Source organism: Erythrolamprus reginae, chromosome 1 (genome assembly GCF_031021105.1).
Source record: "Erythrolamprus reginae isolate rEryReg1 chromosome 1, rEryReg1.hap1, whole genome shotgun sequence".
In the NCBI taxonomy this organism is placed as follows: Eukaryota; Metazoa; Chordata; class Lepidosauria; order Squamata; family Dipsadidae; genus Erythrolamprus; species Erythrolamprus reginae.
Window position 1 is genome coordinate 281,728,893 of NC_091950.1, and position 17,329 is coordinate 281,746,221.

Below are 17,329 nucleotides of genomic sequence, written 5' to 3' on the forward strand. Positions count from 1 at the left end.
ATTGCAAATTTAATGTCTTTGGCTATTTTCCCATCAGAGGTGTCGAAGGGCCTTAAGCCTGATGACTGGAAGGCCGAGTCTGGTTGGGCCAGAAGCAGTGGAAGGATGGCTCCAAGACCTCTTGATGATCTCAATAAAGAGCTTTGATGATAGTAAACAATATCTCTCTCTGGCTCAGAGAACCACCTGGGAGCAGGGTCAATATCCATAGATGGTTCAGAAGACTTGGCAGCTATGCCCAGGTTCACTGTGAGTTTGATTTTGTACAGCAGTGTCTTGAAGAAGGCCAGTTTGAACAGCCCAGTGAAGGCCGGCTGGTCTGGGATCAGGTGTTCCCGTTCAGCTCCCAGGCGAGCGAATTCATTTTGTGTTATTTTACGGTCATTTCTGCTGTTTTTGAATCATGCTGTGAGTACATAAATCTTGGTAAACGGAGGAGGCTGGGAGGAATGCATGAGGAATGTAATTAAGAGAGATAACGGGAGAAAAAGGAATGTGCTAGTATGAACTGGTGGAAGGTCTGAAGTATAAAACATATCAGGAAAGACTTAATGAACTCAATCTGTATAGTCTGGAAGACAGAAGGAAAAGGGGGGACATGATCGAAACATTTAAATATGTTAAAGGGTTAAATAGGGTTCAGGAGGGAAGTGTTTTTAACAGGAAAGTGAACACAAGAACAAGGGGACACAATCTGAAGTTAGTTGGGGGAAAGATCAAAGGCAACATGAGAAAGTATTATTTTACTGAAAGAGTAGTAGATCCTTGGAACAAACTTCCAGCAGACGTGGTTGGTAAATCCACAGTAACCGAATTTAAACATGCCTGGGATAAACATATATCCATTGTAAGATAAAATACAGGAAATAGTAAAAGGGCAGACTAGATGGACAATGGGGTCTTTTTCTGCCGTCAGCCTTCTATGTTTCTATGTAACTGCATTTTGAATACAGAAGAGAAAAAGAGATAGAGTTTCTTTGTTTATGAAATACTGCATTTAGTAAGAGTTATTTGTAATAGCTAAAGTTCTACCAGAAACCAGAACAGAGAGTAAGGAGGAGGCCACAAGGGCAAGGCAGGAATATAACCTGAGGCAGGGACTCCAACTGAGGCCCAGAGAAGGATGGAAATTAAGTCCAACTGATTTCCAGGAGAAGCACTCACTCTGCCACGTTATAAGAATAATAATGATGCTTTTAGCAATTCAGTGGAATCATAGAACCTTAGTGATCAAAGACGCAGCTGTGCAATAGTAAATCAGCAGACGAAGTAGTGAACGGGAAGTTGGTGGCCGTTTAAAATGGCCACCAGCACAAACTGTATCAGTAGATCTATGGCTAAACAAAATGGCCACCGGCACTGAATAAGCTGTGACTGATCTGCCTAGAGACATGGCAATAAAAACTGTTTGTTTTTTTTTAATATTAAGGGATTTTAACTTCAGTTTTACTAATATTAGATTTGTACCACTGTCTATTGTATTTTATTATTGTTGTGAGCCGCCCCGAGTCCTTGGAGAGGGGCGGCATCCAAATCTAATAAGAAGTTGTTGTTGTTATTGTTATTATTAATCCAAAATGGCCACTGGCACACAGCAAGTCAGAAAGCGATCTGCCTAACAACAGGTAGATCATAGTGTTCCAATGGCCGCCAATTGAACCAGTGATCAGAAACCAAGGCACAATTAACATGATTCACACATGGCGAATATCGCTCCCCAGCAGAGCAGCAGAGGAAGGGAATCCCCTCAGGTAATAAGCGCGGCAAACTAAGGAAATCCCCTCAGGTAATTATAGTGAGTATAGCCCCATAGGGCAGGGACTCTACTTCAACCTTGCTCCCCTGGTAGAGTATAACCCCATAGGATAGGGACTCAAGCTGCTTCAGCTGTTTCGTAGTGGCAGTTTTAGTCAGCGTACCGACTAATCCGCACACACATGGACCTTAAAAATCCAATACCTGAAAGTGAGAGCCCAAGCAGAAAATTCAGTTGATTGTAAAATAGCTGAGCTAGAAAAAGCATGTCCCGCTAACTGAGTTTTGAAACTGGCAAGTTAGGACTAGTGGAACATAGAAGGCGTGCTTCAATGTAAAAATAACTCAGTCCCTTGACAACTGACCACAGTTTATCCCATTGCTTAGACTCTCCTTAGCAGTGCACAGGATAATAAGATATATTCTCTTTTTTGGATGAGGCAATCAATTTAACCACCTCTACTTTTTTCCCTTGTTGTGGAAAGTAATATTTCTTTTTACACTTATTAATCTTTGTAGACTGCCATAATTTATATTAACAAAATTCACTCTATTCTTTCAGATTTTTAACCTGAAGGTTACACTTTTTAAACATCCATTTTAAAACACTAAACTTTTCTTTCAAAACACTTTTAAACTTCTCAGCTCCCTCTTGTGGTAAAAGTGGATTTTTTAAAAAATAAATCAGTTAATCCTGAACAATGAGAATCTCAATTGAGATTACCAGGTTTAGCAATAATTGCCTATGGTTCCCTACTATTTCTTACACTCAGCAGAAAGACAACTCGGTGTCTCTTTGGAGGGGTACAAAAAGCTGCCACCTCCTTCTTGGCAATTTTTCTCATTCATAATTCTATCTTTAATTTATAGCCAGCTTTTTCATGAGAAACTCAAGGTACTGAGATTTCTCTTCACTTTCTCCCCCCAACAGTAATGTTGTGAGGTAGTTCAAGCTTAGAGATTGGGACTGGCCCAAGACACCCAGGCGAGGGTAAACTCAAGGAGCCTAGATTTCCTTGCTCACAGGTCATGATACCAACCAAATTACAATTCTATAATTCTTACTCTACTTTTCTGTCCAGTACTTGCAGGAGAGATACGCTGTGGGACCATCCATCAGACAAGAAAAAAGCCAAAAAACGAGATGCAGAATTAAATAAATGAGAGGGAAAACAGCCTGTTCTTGAGGAAAATAAATAACAGAGGAAGGAAAATGGGGTAGATGTAAAAGAACTAGAAAAACCTAAATTAAGGAACAAATACCTAGTTTCCTTTATAAATGAGAGTACAAAATGAATTAATGAACAGCTACTACCGTGTTTCCCCGAAAGTAAGACAGTGTCTTACTTTCTTTTTACCCCCAAAAGCCCCACTACGTCTTACTTTCGGGGTATGTCTTACATTGGAAAAAAATTGAAAGGGTCGCGTTCCCGAAGGCATCTCCCCAGAGTCCAGAAGGGCAGCCACGGGACAGGAGCCTCGTGAGCCCTTTTCCAAGTTCAACCTCAGGGCTCCAAGCGGCGTGCACGCGTGGAGCCACAGACGCGTGTCGGGGAAGCGTGTGTCTGGAGGGGAGGAGCCGCTCTGCGCAGTTGGGCAGCCCCACCTGCCTGCTGGAAAGGAGGCGGGCGAAGGAGGGCGCAGCTCCGGCCGCTCGCCTCGGAGCTGGTCGGCCTCGCAGGCCGCTTGCAGCCGAGCCTCGGCAGGACTCGGTTGCTGGGACGAGCGCCTTCGCTGCAAGCCGCCACCCACTCGGCTCACTTCGGACCAGCGCCATCCTTCGCTTTGCCAAGCCGGGGAAGAGGCGGTGGCGCCGCGGCGAGGCGAAGGCGAGGGGCGCGCGGGGAGCTTGGAAGCGACGTCATCGGGCTCCCCCCCGGCAATACCCCGTGTTTCCCCGAAAGTAAGACATATGTCTTACTTTCGGGGTACGGCTTATATTAGCCGACCCCCCCCCTGAAACCCCCAATATATCTTACAATCGGGGTGTCTTACTATCGGGGAAACAGGGTATGTTAACAGTTGCATTCATGACTCTTGTGTTTTAAATATAGGGGGAGATATTAACTATAACACAAAAGAACTTGTTAAATTTTTATTTTAAAATGACCATCAAATTCTGCCTTATTTCAGGATTCTTTTTTTTAAAAAACCCACTCTAAAGTATTTGACTGAGAGAGAGGAAGAGATTCTTTCTTGGCACTTTAATAAACTGAAAATGAAAGTGCAACTAAAGGTGATGCATAAAAATGAAAGAAAAATTAAGTACCTCATCTCCCATTTGTGGTACAAAAGGGCATCGTCGAGGAACAGGATCTGTAATCCACACTGAAGGAAGCCACTCTTCTAACGTTAAGCCATTTTCGGTTAACACTCCCATAGCCAACCTCTAAAGAAATATGCACATATATCTACATTAAACTCTAGAATCTGTTATGCAATTTAAGGTTTGCTTAGCTGTTCTCAAAAGCCTTTGAATTCAGTTTTAAAAATATAGGAACAAACCTCAGATCTTAATATTTCTCTTTCCTATTTCAATACAATTATAAGCTACTCACGTAGAGAAAATGAAATATGTTTAATTTTTCATTGCAGCCCTACTGGAATAGGAAGGAAAGTATGCATGATTCGTGCATATTAAAGCATCACAATCAATTTTCTATCAGCAAAATAAATAAATACACCCATCACATGTTAAGTATCTGCTAAATAAGTCAGCATCTTCATATTAATTGACTAATAACTCAGCACTTACTATAGTCCTTCTTTCTATAAAGAAGACAAGAGTTCACCTTGAAAGAACTATATCGAGAGGAAGAGATATATGGAGGAACTTAGCTAGTTCATGAAGTGAATAAAAGAGCACATTTACAAACTCTACACAACTTTCCTTATAGACAAATTTTGAATCAAAGATCTTGCTAAATGTGCACTCCTTAAGTTGTAATTTTAATATATTAGCTATCTGAATAATTAAAATTATAATTCTCAGTTCATTTACATTAGCGAGGAATAAGCATTATTGAAAAGAAGCGTTTTAAATTAGTATTTTATAATTGTCGTATAACCTTTTGTTTCCTTTCTTTCGGTTTCCTTTTCTTTGGAGATGATGGACCATCTTTATCTTCAATACCTTTTTTCCTTTCTTTTCTAATTTGTTTTTGTCTCTGTTTTTCAGGACCCTCTTCATCTTCTGAACTGCTCTCTACTTTCTTGGTCTTAATTTTAGGAACTTTCTTTGGTGGTTGCAAATTAATTCCAGCATCTGCTGTCCAGTCCGAATAATCACTGGAATAATCACTAGAAGTGAAATAATTAATCAGTACATAGATATACACTGATGTGCAAATTTAATATCCGTCAGAAAAAATATGTTTCAGTAAGTTTCTGAAAAACTAGCTAACCATACTAGGATGAAACAAGTAATTTTTGCCTTAATTCTTCTGCAATTAGAATACATTTAGATGAAAAACACTGAACAAATGTTAATTGCACCTCCATACCAAACCATAAGGCATATATGTAATCATAAAACCAGGTGGGCTAGAACTAAAAATATCAAAACAAGAATTACTTAATAATGTTAATTTGATGCTCCTAAACTCGTCAGATGCTCTAATTATTTATTACCACTCTATTCCAAGAAGGTAATTTTGAAGTCATATTGTCAAAAAGAAAGCATTTTTTTTCATTCAATCTTTATTATGGTCTCGAACTAGCACAAGAAATATTTAAATTATATAATATGCTAGGGGTTTTTTAAGCAAAGTTGAATGTGAAAAAGCAGGCTGTAATATAGCAGAGAAGACGTGTTTCCCTAAGAAATATGTTCAAGTCCACTGTCTGACAAAACAACTGTAACAAAAAGAGCCACTAGCAAAATTCCACAAACCTCTGTGCAAAATCCAAATGTTGCTCTTTTATAGGTAGTTGCTACTGTTTCCACTTAGTGTTTCCACTTACCAGTTACAGGAGAAACTATTAAAAATAGACTGTATATTAAAAATGCACCACTTTTGTTATTGAAAATGTGTGGTTTCAGTGTTTCATTAATTCACGAAAGAACTCTGTACACCATTTTTAGTACTGGTCAGTCTGATTGTATCTTAGGGTTGTTTTAAACATTCTTAAAATACATTCTTAACCTGGGAACTGCCTGCATTCTTCAATGTGATGAATGGAAATGTAATGATATATCAACACTAAGTTCTCAAGAGATAGATATTCAGGAGAGTGTTTAATGGTGGCCCTTTCCTATCTGACAGAAGGTCATTCTAAAGGACCCTCCTATCTTCAAGGTCAGGGATCGGCAACCTTAAACATTCAAAGAACTATTTGGACCCATTTCCCACAGAAAAGAAAACACTGGGAGCCACAAACCCTTCCTGTGCCTGCCTATTTCTTGAGCGGCCACAAAATTAGCATGTGTAGTTGAATTCTGTTTCCTTCTGAAACTTTTCTTTTCTTAGATTTTTCCATAGTTGGCCTACTGGGGGTCAAAAGCATATTGGCGGTTGTGATGCATATTTTGAGAGACAGAGAGCACCAGTAGAGGGATAGAATAAAATAGAATTTTATTGGCCAAGTGTGATTGGACACACAAGGAATTCATCTTGGCACCAGATGTGGCTCCAGAGCCACAGGTTGCTGACTCCTGTTCAAGGTGGACAGGAATGTGGCTGAAAGATGCCTTTTTTATTTTTTACTGGATTCTTTCTTCCGTAAAGGTTTCTTAAACTCCTTGCTTTACATTTTTTACTCAAAATGTATTTTATGAATCGGAACCATTAACATATATCTTACCACTTAAATCACCCATTTAAGTTTAAACAGCATAGTTCCTAATATTCAAACACTTACCTAGAACTACCATCACTATGCCATGCTTTTCTTTCATCTTCTGATGTTCCACCACTGGCAACAACAATTTCTCCTTCCTAAGAACAAATAATATTTAGATATTTCTTCTGACATGCTAAGATTTTCTTTAAAAGTATTGAAGTACCTCTAATTTCTTTAATAAATGAATACTTCTGATATTATTATTATTATTATTATTATTATTATTATTATTATTATTACCTCCCCTCGGCTCACAGAAATTAAGAATGAAGTTATCCAGTGACTTCATTTCACTTAATTTTGACACCACTTTGGGTGGCTCACCTTCCCCCCCTCAAAAAAAAATTGACCATGATAAGTTTATATATAAAAAAGTAACTATTAAACAACTTTCTTGGAAACTAAGATCTTTAGTTACTACACAGAAACTCACAACAGATAATTAGCTTATATAATTTATTTCCAAATATAATTAATATAGAAAAGCTGAAGTGTGTTTGTAAACCAGAGTATCGGAAAGGCTGCCTTCTTTGATATAAATCTGGGTAAAACGTAAGGGTTTGGTTACAACACAAAACACATAAAATGTCCATTTCAAGAGAAAAACGTGCTACACTATTTTTGAACCTGCAGTAGAATAGCACTGGAATTTTCAAATTATCATTACTGAGTTCTCTTTTATGTCATTTGATAGTTGCTTCTTTAGTTACAATATTTTTTTTAATTTAAATCACCATAACCGCCTGTCAGGTTATATGATCAATAAATAACTCTCTGCTAAAGGAAGTTAGATTTTTCATGCATGGTATTAGGAAAACAATGTGTCTCTGAACATTTACTAAAAAGCTCTTCCTGAAAAAGTTAAGTTGTATTTAACATGTGTAATACATGAACAGATCTAGGAAAAACACCCATTTTTGTCTTTAAGAATAGAGAGTCTAGTAATTTCAGGATTATGAATGATTTTGCATGCAAACAATCAAAGATAGAAGTTCTTAAACTTTATGTTAATACACCTCCCTGTGATCTAATTTCAATGTATATACCTCCCTTAAAAATCCAGATACCAAAATGGCTAACTAAAACAATACAATAAAGCTTAATTTTAATAAAAACATAAAAAATAAAAATATTCACACCTTTCTGCAGGCTCCCAAAGAGAGGAGCATCTCAGCTTGGGAAAGCCTGATCTACCCTATGAGAACTCAACGAACAGTCATGTTCATTTCACTTAAAATGTAACACAATATAACTCTTACCTCTGAGGAACTGCTTCCATTTTCATTGTTTTCATTTGGCCTGACAGTTTCCTCTAAGGCATATCTGGTTCGATAGTTATGTTGGTTGGCCTGTTGCTTTTTCGAATCACCAACATCTAACACATGATCATGTGAATTATTCTAGAAACACATGAAATGATCATTAATCAGAACCATGAAAAACCTCTGTGAAGCAGCTCACCAGTGGAAATGTATGTGTAGAGGGGCGGCATACAAATCTAATAAATAAATAAATAAGGAAGAGCAAACTTAGGTTTTTTGCCTTTTTGCTGTAGATAAACTAAGTTTGCTCTTCCTTATACATTCTGACATTAATATTGCAATCTGAATGGTCACTGATTAGAATTCACGAAACAACCCCCAAAAGATAAAAAATGCAAATATATCATAATAAATATTTGGATAGATAGATAGATAGATAGATAGATAGATAGATAGATAGATAGATAGATAGATAGATATATAGATACTTATGAGATGAATTCCTTGTACAATTTAAAAAAAAAACCGATCCTATTAGTGCTATGATTGTAGAACATTTAAAACTTTCTATTGTTTCAAATAGTTTGTCCATTTCTTAAACTTTTAATTATAAATAAAAATGAAAATGATACTGCAGATAATCGAAGGTTTCCCCCCCCCCCCAAAAAAATATATTTATTCTAACGAGCTATTCAGGATTTTTCAACATTTTTCAGACTGAAAAACTAAAAGAAAATTAAATTCCTGGACACATGAAGGAGGAAGCAGGAGAAAGAAGACAGTGAAGGTCAGTGAGGGGCAGCAGAATGCAGGACAATTAAATGGTGGGGGAGGGAGGAAGCTTGTGGTAAGAGTTGAAGCAGAGGGGGCACAGCTGGGCTGTGGAGCCTCATCTGCTAAAGTGTTGCTCACTGGGTTCAGCTGAGAAGGTAGCAGGACTAAGCAGCAATTTGTACAGAGCAGAATTATGAGGTCAAAGCTGGGCACATACATTCTGTCTACTTTCAGGTTTATGATACAGATAATCCTCAATCTTCAAACCTTCATTTAGTGATCATTCAAAGAAAACAGTGGCCCTGAAAAAAAGTTACTTATGACCGTTTTTCACACTTACAAACACTATAGCATCCTTATGATCACATGATCAAAATTCAGATGCTTAGTAACTGACTCATTTATATGACAGTTGCAATTTCTAGGCTCATACTATGATCACCTTTTGCAGCCAGGATTGGAATCAGTAAAAGGGGAAGACGGATTCACAAACTTAACAATTGTACGCCACTTACTTTGGGCAAAGATGGTATCTTATTTTCTCTAGGAACATGACTTATAACGTGCTTTCTTCTCTCTTCTGCTCTGTATGATCTTATTTCTTCTTCTCCCTTTGCTGTTCGCCATTCTTCTTGCCTACTGCAGGACAAAAATTCAAACATTAAAGTTCATTTCAATGTATTAGAATTAGATACATTACTCCAATTTTTGTATCAAGAGCCACACATCTGCATCCCAATCTCTTTAAGAGTACATAGCTTTACAAATACAGTGGTACCTCGGTACTCGAACGCTTCCTTTCTCGTACATTTCGGATACCGAACAAAATTTTCGGCAAAAATTTGCTTCGGTATCTGAACAAAAATTCGGATACCGAACAGCCACAGAAAATTTTGTTTATTATCCGAAATGCTACAAGATCTGAGGGGACGGGGTGAGACGGAATGGGAGTCGGAATCCGACACGCCCATCCTGGCCGCCCACTAAACAGCCTCCCATGTCTCTAGTCTAAACGCTCCAAGCTGTAGGAAGGGACATGAGGCGGCGTCAGACCCAACTTTTTTGCCTAACTTTTTTTCCCGCTCTCTTCCCCCGGCCGTGCTGCTCTCCGTTTCTGTTCCGAACTTAGCTTCTAGTCCGCCATGAGGCTGTGGCGCGCGCCCTGCTTCCTAAGTCCGGATGGGCCATGGTGCCTAGAGCCCCTCATGGAGTACCTCACCACCTTCACGGGCAAGAGCGGCCGCCTGCTGAGGGGCACCGCCAACCATCTCTGGGGCGTCGTCCCCGGCGTGGGGAGCCTCCGTCAAGTCCACTTCCAGGATCCCCAACACGAGGGGGTTCCCTCGCCGCCCGCTTGGCAAGATAACTTGGTCCCAGTTGGGCCGGCGGGTTTCGGGAGGGAGGGAGTAGAATGGTTTCCTTTGTAGCTGGTCAGTCAGAGAGAAACAAAACGTCCGTCCCTCACTCCCCCCCTCCCTCGTGGGGGAACCCAGAATGCGCGACTCCTAAAAAGTTGTGTTTCCCAGCCTTTTGTGGAGGGCACTCAGCAGCGCCGGGAACGTCAGCAGCTTCCCTTTCTCATGTGACGTTCCCGGCGCTGCTGCTGCTTGAAGGAAAGCCGCCCTCGCTGAGAAGGAGAAAGTTGGTGTAGCTGCTTAAAGGGAAGAAGGAGCCCCCGAAACTGCCTACAGCTTGGAGCGGAAAGGTGTAGGAAGGGTGGAGGCAGCTGCAATACCGGCAGTTTCGGGGGCTCCTTCTTCCCTTTAAGCAGCTACACCAACTTTCTCCTTCTCAGCAAGGGCGGCTTTCCTTCAAGCAGCAGCAGCGCCAGGAACGTCACATGAGAAAGGGAAGCCGCTGACGTTCCCGGCGATGCTGCTGCTCAAAGGAAAGCCGCCCTCGCCGAGAAGGAGAAAGTTGGTGTAGCTGCTTAAAGGGAAGAAGGAGCCCCCGAAACTGCCGGTATTGCAGCTGCCCCCACCCTTCCTCAGATCTTTATCCCATAGGAAATAAAGGAAATAGGGTCTGGAAACCAATTAAACCCATTTCCATTATTTCCTATGGGATAAATTAATTTGGTACTCGACCAAATCGGTTCTCGACCACACTTCTGGAACGAATTGTGGTCGAGAACCAAGGTACCACTGTAATATCTACATAAACCAAGCAACAAGAGTTGCTTTACAATTTTAAAATATCATATTTTGTGTAATTCCCTCTAAATATAAAAACCTGTACCTACTAACCCTAAATAAAGTGGTTGTGTAATCCTATTTATAACACTAATTAGCACAAAGTACATATTGGAGTCCTAAGCTGAATTAAATCTTCTCAATGTATCCTTCTTGTTAGTCGAGAGAACTGACCTATTCAAAATGAAAATACCAACATGGAAGCATTTATAATACAACTTAACAAAACTAATTTTAAAATTAATAATAAAACAATCTCATCATATTAGCAACAGGCAGTAGATATCAAAAAATAAGGGAGAAAGAATGTAGTCCTACAGCACCCAACAGAAGAGTCAATAACAGCCTCTCTTCCCTGACTGGAACTATCCAATAAGTAAGAAGAACTACTGTAGAACAATGCCTCTAAATCCCAGATTTTCCAGGTGATCCAAAAGGAAACCATGAATGATGGTATCAAAGGCCAGATTCAGTAGAACCAGGAGTGTGCAATACATTAATTCAGACCCAACCAACATAGTTGGTAAAGTTTCCATCTCGGGCACAGACTAGAAGCCAAAGTGAAAATGGTCAAGGCAATTCACCTCTTTTACTCTTACACATTCTCAATCATTTTTTCTTATACAAGGAACACTGGATACTGAAAGTTGTCAAATGTGTTTGGATCCAGAAAGGGCCTTTTGAGAAAATAATGTACCACTCTTAAGCAATGTTCCCTCTAATTTTTTTTCAGTGTGGGCAGAAAAGTATAGTGGCTGAGTGGCAGTCCCTTTGGGACTGGGTGGCATGGAAGAATGAATGAATGAATGAATGAATGAATGAATGAATGAATGAATGAATGAAGAGGGAAAAATTCCCTTCTTTTTATTAAAATAAATAATAGAACAAAACCAAAATCTATTACTATTAAAACTAAAACAACCAGCAAAACCAAAAACACAACTATTAATAAATCCATGCTTTAAAATCTTCATTTCTTAAATATTTATCATAGTATTATAGTAATCTAGTAATACTATGAAAATCTACCTGAATATCAATGCATCAATTAATATATTTCCATAAATTATACTTTTCTATAATTTCATTCAATATTTCCAAGCTCAATTAATTTTCAGGCACTTAGCATTTACTATTACTATCAATCTTCTACATTTCCAAGTATATTTTAAATTCATAATGCAAACTCATAAAACCATACAGTACATATAATAAACCCCTTATTTATCATATGTATCTTCCATTAATTTTACCTATGTAATTATATATAGTTCTAAAATTCTAATCCAATTTTTAAAATTAATACATCCTAATATTAAACAATACCTAAATATATCTTTTACCAATATTCCATAATCAATCCATATTTAATAATCAATCATCCCTCCTCAAATTTCTACCACTGTTCTCATTTCTGGGTCTCTCTCCTGCCCCTCCCCCTTTTCTGTCTCATTTGTTTTTCATTTCTCCCTCCCTTTTTCTCTCATTCCTTCCCCCTCTCACTTCTCCTTTTTTTCCATCCTTGTCTCCTCCCACCCCCACGTGTGTGTGTGTGTGTGTGCACGTGCGTGCGTGCATGTGTGTGAACTTTTGAACCATTTCCAAAAACAATATCTGAGTTATTATTTGGGTGCTTTTTATCATATGCTTTAAATCAAGAGTCACTTCTCTCTCTATTTCTCTCTCTTTCCTCTCATTCTCTGCCTCAATCATTTTCTCGTTTCTCTTTTTCCTCCTTTTTTTCTATCATTTCTCTCTCTCTCTTCCTCTCTTCTTTCTCCCTCTCTCTTGCTTTCTCTCTCTCTCTTGCTTTCTTCTCTCTCTCTCCCTTCCTCTTCTCTCTCTCTCTTTCTCTCTCCCTCTTGCTTTCTCTCTCTCTCTCTCCCCCTCCTGCTCTCTCTTTTTCTCACTTTCTCTCTTTCTATCTCACTATGTCTGTTGCTCTCTTTCTCACTCTCTTGTTCTCTTTTGTTTTCTTTCTCTCTCTCTCTCTCACACTTCCTCTCTCACTCTTCCTCTCTTGTTTTTTTCTCTCTCTTGTTTTCTTTCTCTCTCTTTCTCTCTCTTGTTCCTCTCTCTCTCTTGTTATCTTTCTATCTCTTTCATTTTTTCTCTTTCTCTTGCTTTCTATTTTTCTCTCTATCTCTCTTGCTTTCTTTCTCTCACTCTTTCTATCTCTTGTTTTCTCTTTTGCTTTCTTTCTTTCTCTCTCTTGTTTTCTTTCTATCTCGCTCTTTCTCTCTCTTGTTTTTCTCTCTTTCTTTCTCTATCTCTCTCTTGTTTCTCTCTCTCTTGCTTTCTCTCTCTTGTTTTCTTTCTATCTCTCTTGCTTTCTCTCTCTTGTTTTCTTTCTATCTCTCTTGCTTTCTCTCTCTTGCTATCCCTCTTTCTCTCTCTCTCTCTCTCCCCTTTCTCTCTTTCTCTTTTTCTCACTTACTTACTCTCTCCCTCTCTTTCTTTCTATCTCGCTCTGTCTGTTGCTCTCTCTCTCTCTCTCAGTCAGCGAGGGGACTGTGAGAGCGCTTTCTCCAAGCACTTTGGGAACACCTGCCCAGCCTCTCCTGCAGCCCCCTCATTGACAGCCCGAGACGAAAGCGCTCCCAGCAAAGGGGCTGCAAGAGGGGCGGGGTGGTCATTCCTGAAGCGCCGGAGAAGCCGCAGTTGTCACCGCCGCTGCAGCCACCGCCGCGGGAGGAGCTGTACCCCAAGGCGGGAGCCAGAGGAGGAGAAAGCTGGAGAGAGGGATGTATCGGGTGGGCGGGGAGTAGCAGAGAGAGGCCAGGGATGTGAAGGGGCTGGAGGTGCCTGGGGAGGGGGAGGGGGCGGCCGCAACTCCCTTTCCTTCTCCCACCGCCTATGTCTACTGCTGGCGACGACCGCCAGCGGTAGACATAGGCAGTGGGAGAAGGAAAGGGAGCCACGGCCGCTGCCACCCTCCACGGATGGGCCGGTGCCGAGTCTCTCAGTTGTGGCCTCCCCGCCACCCCACCCCTCAGTGGGCTGGCAGGGGGATGGGGAGCGTGCACAAATGCGTGCCTGTCATTCAAAATAAAAAACCATCGTCACTCCCTGCTCCCAACATCAACTCCTGGCTTGGCCTTGGAAAAGGGTGCGCGGGGGGTAGTTTTGGGGCATGCGGCGTGCACCTTAGAGAGAACACTGCTCTCAAGTCCAATGGTGTCATCTCTTTCAAAGGGGCACTGCCATTCTCACATCAACCATCAGGAAAAACAGTTCTCTTTAGCCTTAAAAAAGAAAAGCCAACTTATCTCAAAAATATGGGGAAAAATGCAGTGTAAAATGGCATGAAATCTACTTGCTTATTTCTTGCTAAAAAGAAGTTGATAGCCTTGAAAGTGACTACTTCAGAAGCCAACTGATGTAATAAGAAATGCACCATTAAGACTTCATCAGAAGCCTCAACTTGAGTTCACAGACATGCTCATGCTCACTCGTCCACTTTTTGCATTTCTCCACCAGCACTCTATTTCTTCTCTTGGAGTTCCAAGGAGTCATCCAGCTTCAGCAGACATTAATAAATTATTCAGGAATAATCATATCAACACAATAGGTTACTTCTTGTGGTTAACATAGCAAATAACAAATTGCCTATTAAATTGCTGAGCTTATCAGAATCCATCTAGATCCATCTGGCAAGTGAGCTGAACCAACTAAATTAAATTAGTCTCTTTCTCCTAACTGCACCAAGTCTAATGTATAACTTTATTTAATGACTTTATAGACTGCTGATCTCATATACATGACTCTAGATGGCTAACGATTAGTGATTAAAAAAAACCCAATAAAAATAACCAGAAGCATGCCTAACTTCTTAAATATTTTGGGCTAACTATCGCGTGAGATAATGCTGTTATCACCAAGCCAAGAAATCCCAGGCAGATTCAGATTGGCCAATATTGACCCTTTCCCCAATCATGTTTTGGTTATTCCTGCTCATGAAATCATGAATGATCATAAATTTTAGTGATGGACCTGATGTTTTCTATCAAAACCTTGAGGGTAAGTTATATATTATTTAAAACAAATATATCAGAAATCTGTCATTATTCGTTTTTCTTTAATCAAGTATCAACTTTAGTCAGAAATACCAATAGTGTAAAGGACATGATACTGATTTGCATTGATCAGTTTTCCATCAGAATTCTAAACCAAGGAAAAGATAAGGCTAAGGAGAATGTTTTTAAACGAACGGGTCCCGTCAACTAAGCAATGTCATCTGGAGGGGCACAGGGGAAGAGCTTTCTCTGTGGCGGTCCTGGCCCTCTGAAACCAACTCCCCCCAGAGATCAGAACTGCCCCCACCCTCCTCACCTTTGCCGCCAGGCATGGGGAAATTGACACCTCCCCTAACTACTGCTTTATGTATGGTTTGATTGGGTTGTGTGATTATTTTATTAATAAGAGTTTTTAAATATTGGATTTGTACATTGTTTACTATTGTTGTGAGCCGCCCTGAGTTCTCAGAGAGGGGCGGCATGCAAATCTAATAAATTATTATTATTATTATTATTATTATTATTATTATTATTATTATTATTATTTAAAAAGGGAATAAATATAAGTGAAAAGCTGATAGAAAATATAATCAGGAAAAGAGAAGTAGTCATAAGAAAAGATTCAAATACTCAAGATCTATTCTGGACATATAATGAAGAAGGCTAGAAACAAAATGTGGGCCATGTGATTCTTGCCTTCTTGTGCAAATTAGGTTATTACATTTCACCAGGAACTATCCTCACACCAAACTGAAAAGAAAAATATATTTGCAGCAATTACTCTTAACTGAATATATTTCTTATCATTTGTTTGATGAAACCAAGCATGAAACATACCATGAAATCTAGTATTAATTTTGTGCTTGTTAAACAGAATGCTTATCAAGATTTAAATTTAAGCCCAGAGAGAAAGAAATTAGATGACACAGTTTTCAGCATTATGGGCAGATGGGGGGGGACTGCCTGGAAAATTGGAGAGTTGTGCCAAAATAAAGGAAGCATCACTGTTGTTCATAGTGCAAGCTTACAAATATAACACCATTGGATACATTTATTACCTGGCTACACCCGTTGATAATTCTGGTACCACAACCCTTCGACTCCACGCTACCAGATCCCTTTCAGTTGCCATTTCACTTCTTGGGGCATTACTATGCATCTGGCGAACTCCTTCAATTTGTCCACTGCGTCTTAATCCCACATTTGGTGGTGAATGCACTTCTGAGGTAGAGTTTACTGAGCATAAACAGAGAGAACAAAACAGAAATGAACATTTTTAAACATGGAGGAAATTTAAAACTATTACTGAATACATTTCTGTGAACAAATATTTTAATAAATACACACATTTTTAATTATTGCAAAATGATTTAACTGCCATTATTACTAGGCTAAAATATTATTTCCATAATAAAATCAAGTCAAAATTAGATCAGTGTTTTTCAACCTTGGCAACTTTAAGATATGTGGACTTCAGAATTTCCCAGACAGAATGAATTTGGGAATTGAAGTCTGTAGATCTTAAAATTGCCAAAGTTGAAAAATACTGTATTAAATTATTAAAGTTAACGAAACAAGGATTTTTGTTTACCTCTGCCAATTCTATTTGTATTACTGCTTCCAGCTTCTCCAGATCGACGCTGATCTTGTTCTTGTTGAAGTCTCTGTATCATGCTATCCAAAGGACTAACTTGTTGACTCAAAACTTGATTCAGTCCTATTAAAAATAAAATTTAGTTAATTTAAAATGTATTTTTATACTTAAAATACATATTAGAGTGCATAAAATCTGTAACAGTTCAACTGTTAAAAACATTTATTTGGAATGGACATTTTTATCATAATTCACTTTAAAATTACACAATCCATTTCAATTCAATTCATACCCCTAAAATTAACAGCACAGCTTCAATACCTGAGTTTGTATCTTTCTTAAGGTCATGCAAACAATGCAACTTGTTACATGCTCATTTATTATCAATAAGTAACAAATAATCCTTTTTTCTCCTATGTTGGAATGATTCAGTTGAGTTTACAAAGCCATAATAAACTAGATCTGAGTTCCTGATATAATTTGCAGTGTAATCTGGAATGGTTCAGATCTTCCACCACTGAATTATCACAAATGTGCAATTTCTAATCCTTTATATTTTATATCTAAATAGGCTGTTGGCATTGTCTGAAACTGAGGTTCTATGAAACCTTGTTTCAGTAAATGGGATGCAAGTCTGTAAATAAAATTACTTTCCTTTTCCATGTTTAAGAAATCAGTACCAATTGGGCAAATTAAGCTTGTACACATGCTCTTTATATATTTTAACAAAAAATACCAGTAATTAATCTCTCAATAATATATGTTAATTTATATCATTCAACAGGTCCTGATCTAGTTTTAGACACAAATTCACTCATCTACTACTAGGTTCATTTTTTCAAATGTCAAAATGTTAATGAATCAAGCACTTGTTATTTACACACTGGAGAAAAT

General features: G+C 38.9%; 1 protein-coding gene across 3 annotated transcripts in view; it reads right to left on the reverse strand.

Moving 5' to 3' along the window:
- PHIP (pleckstrin homology domain interacting protein) overlaps positions 1–17,329 on the reverse strand; it is a 111,532-nt gene that overhangs the window by 40,448 nt on the left and 53,755 nt on the right. For all 3 annotated transcript variants that reach the window (XM_070733093.1, XM_070733091.1, XM_070733092.1), the window contains exons 18-24: positions 16,433–16,558; positions 15,900–16,077; positions 9,149–9,272; positions 7,857–7,997; positions 6,616–6,692; positions 4,824–5,055; positions 4,025–4,144 (exon numbers count right to left, since the gene is read on the reverse strand). In XM_070733093.1, the coding sequence (XP_070589194.1) occupies positions 4,025–4,144; positions 4,824–5,055; positions 6,616–6,692; positions 7,857–7,997; positions 9,149–9,272; positions 15,900–16,077; positions 16,433–16,558 (998 nt within the window). The remainder of the gene's footprint in view (positions 1–4,024; positions 4,145–4,823; positions 5,056–6,615; positions 6,693–7,856; positions 7,998–9,148; positions 9,273–15,899; positions 16,078–16,432; positions 16,559–17,329) is intronic.